We start from the raw sequence: 7,612 nt of genomic DNA on the forward strand, positions 1-7,612 counted from the left end.
GCTACAGACTCTGGAACTCCGTCTCTGAGCAGTAACGTGACAGTGAACGTGTTTATTCTGGATCAGAACGACAACGTTCCAGTGATCTTATATCCAGTCAGCGCTAACGGTTCTGCTGAGGGTGTGGAAGAGATTCCCCGTAATGTGAACGCAGGTCATTTGGTGACTAAAGTCAGAGCCTATGACGCAGATATAGGATACAACGGCTGGTTATTATTTTCACTGCAGGAAGTTAGTGACCACAGTCTCTTTGGTTTGGACCGCTATACAGGACAGATAAGGACCCTTCGCTCATTCACAGAAACAGACGAGGCCCAGCATAAACTGCTCATACTGGTCAAAGACAATGGGAACGTTTCACTCTCAGCAACAGCGACTGTGATTGTCAAAGTTGTGGAGCCCAAAGAGGCTTTTGCAGCTTCTGATGTGAAAAACGCAGTAAAAGACGAGGAGGAAAACAACGTGACATTTTATTTGATCATCACTTTGGGCTCGGTTTCTTTGTTTTTTGTCATCAGCATCATCGTGTTGATTGTAATGCAGTGCTCTAAATCGACAGACTATTCGTCCAAGTATTTACAGGATACAAATTACGACGGGACTCTGTGTCACAGCATCCAGTACAGATCTGGAGACAAACGGTACATGTTAGTTGGACCCAGAATGAGTATCGGCTCTACTATAGTCCCTGGCAGTAATGGAAATACTCTAGTGATCCCAGATCGCAGGAGGAGAGGTTCTGGAGAGGTAAGAATAGCAGATTCATTCTAATTACAATCAGCGTGATTGCGTGATACAAAATGGTGTGTTTTTGCTTACTTTACTTACATAGCGCAAAGTTTCGTTAAGTAGTAAACGTCACTTTGACATTTTTGATTTTCTGATCGTATTGTATGTATCCACAGCTTACAGGCAGCTGTTCGCTGCGTTGGTGCTGAAATTCGACGCAAATCCTTCAGAATATGTAAAGTACATAATTTGTATGATAAAATTGTATGCTTAAATTGCTTCTTTTTTTGTTGTTGCATGTTATCAAAAACATTTTAAAACGCACCAATGTTAGTAATCAAAAACACTGAATAGTTGTACACTTAAATATTCTTCTCTTATGTTAAGTTGTTGACATCTTTTCAGTGTTTTTATGACTGACAGTGGTTTATTTCAAAATATTTTCAAGTGCTTTGAAACACTTGGTGTCGGTGTTGCTCCAAGATTTTTTCAGAATATTGAGCCCTGCCCCTGATGATGACGCGAGTAGGGCTTTGTTGTTGTTTTTTAACACACACTGAAAAGGCTTTGTATGCATGAACGTACTGACAGTGCTTAAAAAGACCAATTACGTATTTTCTTATTTTCTCATTATGTACTTGCCATAAACACCCAACTACGACTTCTAATAATCGAGGATATAAACATTTGATCCTAGAGAAACTGTTTGCTAATCACTCGTGATGGAAGCTGGAGGACAAAGACGCAGATGGGAGTACTACTGGATTGCTTCGTGTATTTCTTTTCTTCTTGGCATCGGACAGCAAGTCTCAGCTCAGATAAGATATTCAGTTCCAGAAGAAATAAAAGAAGGAACCGCAGTCGGAAATATCGCAAAGGATTTGGGTCTTGAAGTAAGTAGCTTGGTGGACAGGCAGTTTCGAATCGTTTCTGGATCTAAGGAGGAGCTTTTTCAGATAAATCAGGAAAAAGGCGTTTTGTACGTTCATAAGAAAATCGACAGAGAGTCTGTATGTGCTGGCAGCGGTGTTTGCATGGTCAATTTAAAAACCGTTATTGAAAATCCACTCGAGATCCATTATGTAGAAGTAGAAATATCAGATATAAACGATCATTCCCCTAGTTTTCCTGAAAAAGAGCAGCGTCTCAGAATTTCTGAAAATACGCTCCCTGGTGCTGATTATCAGTTACAGGCTGCCGGAGATCCCGATTCTGGAACAAATTCGGTCCGGTCTTATAAGTTAAGTCCTAATGATCATTTTGAAATTCGAGTTAGAGAGAGTGATGAGGATAAAATGCCATTTTTAGTCCTTAAGAAGGCTGTTGATAGGGAGATTACAACCACATACAAGCTGCTTTTAACAGCAGTTGACGGAGGGAATCCTCCGAGATCTGGCGCTCTTAACATTACAATTACCATTCTAGACATAAATGATAATCGCCCTGTATTTAGTCGAGAGACATATTCTTTGACATTGCACGAGAACTCTGCTATTGGCACTGTGGTTTCTCGAGTAAATGCAACTGATATGGATGAGGGCTCTAATAGCGATATCGAATACAATTTTGCAACGTTAAACAGCAAAGTGCATGAGGTTTTTGAGCTCGATCAGGTCACCGGTGAAATACGTGTAAAGGGGGAAGTGGATTTTGAAGATACAGAAGTTTATAAACTCGATATTCAAGCCTCAGATAAGGGACATCTACCAATGTCTGCAAACTGTAGAGTTGTTATTAAGATTATTGATGTGAATGACAACCTGCCTGAGATTGAGATTACATCACTTTCTAAGAACATCCCTGAAGATTCTAAACCTGGAACGGTAATTTCTCTCATCAGTGTGATTGATAAAGACGCACGGATCAATGGTAAAGTCATTTGTCAGTTAAACAAAAATATTCCCTTTGAGCTAAAGCCTTCTTTCAAAGACAATATGTACTCTTTAGTAACAAAAGATCGGTTAGATAGAGAGACTAACTCACAATATGAAATTACAATAACTGCCTCTGATTTAGGGCAGCCGTCTTTGACTGCATCGACCACTCTAAGCGTTCAGATTTCTGATGTGAATGATAATGCTCCGGAATTTTTTATAAATCCTCTAGATCTCTACTTAATGGAAAACAATGCAGCCGGTTCGTCCATAATTTCTGTAAGCGCCTCTGATCGAGACACAGCTGAAAATGCCGTCATATCCTATCACATAATTAGAGGTGATGGCACACAGAATGATTTGTCATCTTTCTTAAATATAAATTCCGAGACTGGTATTGTTTATTCGCTGAAAAGCTTTGACTTTGAAACATTAAAAACTTCCCACTTCCATGTGCTCGCTACAGACTCTGGAACTCCGTCTCTGAGCAGTAACGTGACAGTGAACGTGTTTATTCTGGATCAGAACGACAACGTTCCAGTGATCTTATATCCAGTCAGCGCTAACGGTTCTGCTGAGGGTGAGTGATCCCAGATCGCAGGAGGAGAGGTTCTGGGGAGGTAAGACTGGCTGATTAATTCTCCTAACAGTCATTGTTTTGCTTTGTTGTGTTCATACGCTATAGTTATGATTCTAAATTGTTTTTTTTTTACACACTTATGATATCATAGCGCAAAACTCTGTTCAGTACTTTATTTGACAACTTTGTCTGATTGTGTTTTAAGTAACCACAGCTTTCAGGGAGCTGTTCACTTCGCAGGTGCTGAAACTAAATGCAGTTAATTAGGAATGTTTTTTTTTTCATTAAGGCCCGAAAATATTTTAAAAAGCATCAATGTCAGTCCTGAAAAATTGCTAAATGTTGTAAACAAATCTGCTTAACGTAGATTTAAATATGTACCTCTTGTAGAGTTTATATTCTTGTAAAGTTAATATTTTATCAGTTTTGTACAACTTACAGTGATGCTTTTTTAAAATGTTTTCAAGTATTTTAAACCACTTGGTGTCGGTGTTGCTCCAAGATTTGTTCAGAATATTGAGTCCTGCCCCTGATGATGACGCGAGTAGGGCTGTATTGTTTTTCACACACACTGGAAAGGCTCGGGATGCATGAACAATATGCTGCACTGACGTTACCTAAAGACTGACTTCATATTTGCTTATTTGCTCATTATATGCTTGCTATAAACATTCGATTACGACCTCTAATAATCGAGAGTATATACATTTCCTAGATAAACCGTTTGCTAATCACTCGTGATGGAAGCTGGAGGACAAAGGCGCAGATGGGAGTACTACTGGATTGCTTCGTGTATTTCTTTTCTTCTTGGCATCGGACAGCAAGTCTCAGCTCAGATAAGATATTCGATTCCAGAAGAAGTGAAAGAAGGAACCGCTGTGGGAAATGTTGCTAAAGGTTTGGGTCTTGAAGTAAGTAGTTTGGTGGACAGGCAGTTTCGAATCGTTTCTGGATCTAAGGAGGAGCTTTTTCAGATAAATCAGGAAAATGGCGTTTTGTACGTTCATAAGAAAATCGACAGAGAGTCTGTGTGTGCTGGCAGCGGTGTTTGCATGGTAAATTTAAAAACTGTTATTGAAAATCCACTCGAGATCCACTATGTAGAAGTGGAAATATCAGATATCAACGACCATTCTCCTAGTTTTCCTGATAAAGAGCAGCGCTTGCGAATTTCTGAAAATACGCTCCCTGGCGCTGCTTATCAGTTACAGGCTGCCGGAGATCCAGATTCTGGAACGAATTCGATCCGGTCCTATAAGTTAAGTCCTAATGATCATTTTGAAATTCGAGTTAGAGAGAGTGATGAGGATAAAATGCCATTTTTAGTACTGAAGAAGGCTGTTGATAGGGAGATTACAACTACATACAAGCTGCTTTTAACAGCAGTTGACGGAGGGAATCCTCCGAGATCTGGCACGCTTAACATTACTATTACTGTTCTAGATATAAACGATAATCACCCTGTGTTTAGTCGAGAGTCATACTCTGTGACATTACAGGAGAATTGTATTACTGGCACTGTGGTTATCCGAGTGAATGCAACTGATATGGATGAGGGCCCGAATAGCGATATCGAATACAGTTTTGCAACATTAAATAGCAAAGTGCATGAGGTTTTTGAGCTCGATCAGGTCACAGGTGAAATACGTGTAAAGGGGAAAGTTGATTTTGAAGATGCAGAAGTTTATAAACTCGATATTCAGGCATCAGATAAGGGACATCCACCAATGTCTGCAAACTGTAGAGTTGTTATTAAAATTATTGATGTGAATGACAACCGGCCTGAGATTGAGATTACATCACTTTCTAAGAACATCCCTGAAGATTCTAAACCTGGAACGGTAATTTCTCTCATCAGTGTGATTGATAAAGACGCAGGGATCAATGGTAAAGTCATTTGTCAGTTAAACAAAAATATTCCCTTTGAACTAAAGCCTTCTTTCAAAGACAATATGTACTCTTTAGTAACAAAAGTTCGGTTAGATAGAGAGACGAATTCACAATATGACATTACAATAACTGCCTCTGATTTAGGACAGCCGTCTTTGACTGCATCGACCACTCTAAGCGTTCAGATTTCTGATGTGAATGATAATGCGCCGGAATTTTTATTAAATCCTCTAAATCTATATTTAATGGAAAATAATGCAGCCGGTTCGTCCATAATTTCAGTAAGCGCCTCTGATCGAGACACAGCTGAAAATGCCGTGATATCCTATCACATAATTAGAGGTGATGGCACACAGAATGATTTGTCATCTTTTTTGAATATAAATTCCGAGACAGGTGTTGTTTATTCGCTGAAAAGCTTTGACTTTGAAACATTAAAAACTTCCCTCTTCCATGTGCTCGCTACAGACTCTGGAACTCCGTCTCTGAGCAGTAACGTGACAGTGAACGTGTTTATTCTGGATCAGAACGACAACGTTCCAGTGATCTTATATCCAGTCAGCGCTAACGGTTCTGCTGAGGGTGTGGAAGAGATTCCCCGTAATGTGAACGCAGGTCATTTGGTGACTAAAGTCAGAGCCTATGACGCAGATATAGGATACAACGGCTGGTTATTATTCTCACTGCAGGAAGTTAGTGACCACAGTCTCTTTGGTTTAGACCGCTATACAGGACAGATAAGGACCCTTCGCTTATTCACAGAAACAGACGAGGCCCAACATAAACTGCTCATACTGGTCAAAGACAATGGGAACATTTCACTCTCAGCAACATCGACTGTGATTGTCAAAGTTGTGGAGCCCAAAGAGGCTTTTGCAGCTTCTGATATTAAAAATGCAGTAAAAGACGAGGAGGAAAACAACGTGACATTTTATTTGATCATCACTTTGGGCTCGGTTTCAGTGCTTTTTGTCATCAGCATCATCGTGTTGATTGTAATGCAGTGCTCTAAATCGACAGACTATTCGTCCAAGTATTTACAGGATACAAATTACGACGGGACTCTGTGTCACAGCATCCAGTACAGATCTGGAGACAAACGGTACATGTTAGTTGGACCCAGAATGAGTATCGGCTCTACTATAGTCCCGGGCAGTAATGGAAATACTCTAGTGATCCCAGATCGCAGGAGGAGAGGTTCTGGAGAGGTAAGAATAATAGATTCATTCTAATTAGGCTACAGCTGCCGTTTTGCTTTAATATTGTTAAACCTAATAGTTGTAATTTATGAAATATGGCATGCCTTAAAGTAGTTATTTTACAGCACAAAATCCTTTTCAGTAGCCTACTTTGTTTGACAGCTTTTATTGTCTGATCGTATTGTAAGAAACGCAGATTGCAGGGAGCTGTTCATTGCGTTGGTGCTGAAATTAACTTATTTTTTTTTCATTAAAAAACACTGTCAGTGGTCGAAAATTACTGAAAGCATGTAAACTTAAGTTCCATAATTTCAAATTTTTGCTTTTTTCAGGTGTGTATTTCATACTGTTTACTTTAGCTTATTTTATGTGCAATCACACATTTTGTCTTCGCAATAGAAGGACTTTGAGTGTATTCATGTCCATGATCCGTTTAAATTGCTTTATTTTCAGTTCATATTTATAGTGAAATTTAATTTTATAATAATATTTTCATTTTTGTAATGGGTTGGACAGGTGATGTAACACTTTACTGTTCACGGTATAGAGTTGCTAAACCATATAGAATTTTTCATAATATTTTAGATATTGGTTGTTTGAAATGAACAGTAGACCGACTGCTCGTGTCAGTATTGCTCTGTGATATGACGGAGAGAATATGCCCTGCCCTAAATGGTGACATGCGCAGTGCTACAATGTGCTGGGCTGCGTTTCTCGATAACGATTGATCTTAGAGCTTAAGATAATTTTCTACGAGTCATTTTACGATTGTTCGTTATTGTTTCACGTGCGTTTCCCAAAAATGCACTTAACACAATCGCACGTAACCATGCTTTAAGTGCTACTTAGGAGTCGCTATTCGTTTGTCAAGTGCTGAAATGTCACCCAATGGAGCAGCGAGACTTCATGAGCGGGGTGACGTAAGCACCAGGAAGTATTAAAGCGCACCCGGCAGAGCGCAAGCCAGCTTCTGCTCTTCAGAAGCGCTATTTAGCGCTATACACGTCCTATTTATTGTTGTCTGTCAGCACAAGCATTCATATCATGTCAAAAAAAGCAAAGTCTAAGTCTATGGCGAGCGAACGGCATTACAAACGTTGTGTTCCTCTCTGCCCACGAAATCTGGCGGCGGGGGATACACACGATCTGTGTGCACGGTCAGCTCTCGAGGGAGCTGATTGTCATGACTGCGAGTTGCTCGCCGTATTTGATGAGAGCGGCCAGGCTCGCGGTCCCGCTGTCGCCGAGGCGCAGCGTAAACTGTTGTCATGGGGAACGCAAGTGGATTTAGCGGAGGGATCCGAGACGGGCTCGTCCTTTTCTCGGTCCTCACCCGCTAG

The 7,612-nt window shown here is 40.2% G+C and overlaps 1 protein-coding gene across 1 annotated transcript in view; it reads left to right on the plus strand.

Moving 5' to 3' along the window:
- Window positions 1–1,451: 1,451 nt before the first annotated feature.
- LOC107754523 (protocadherin alpha-3-like) overlaps window positions 1,452–7,612 on the plus strand; it is a 6,546-nt gene continuing 385 nt past the window's right edge. Inside the window, exons 1-2 of the mRNA XM_016571000.1 lie at window positions 1,452–3,183; window positions 5,656–6,281. Of these exons, the coding sequence (XP_016426486.1) occupies window positions 1,452–3,183; window positions 5,656–6,281 (2,358 nt within the window). The remainder of the gene's footprint in view (window positions 3,184–5,655; window positions 6,282–7,612) is intronic.

The sequence above is a fragment of the Sinocyclocheilus rhinocerous genome, unplaced genomic scaffold (genome assembly GCF_001515625.1).
Source record: "Sinocyclocheilus rhinocerous isolate Xijiao unplaced genomic scaffold, SAMN03320098_v1.1 scaffold50, whole genome shotgun sequence".
NCBI lineage: Eukaryota > Metazoa > Chordata > Actinopteri > Cypriniformes > Cyprinidae > Sinocyclocheilus > Sinocyclocheilus rhinocerous.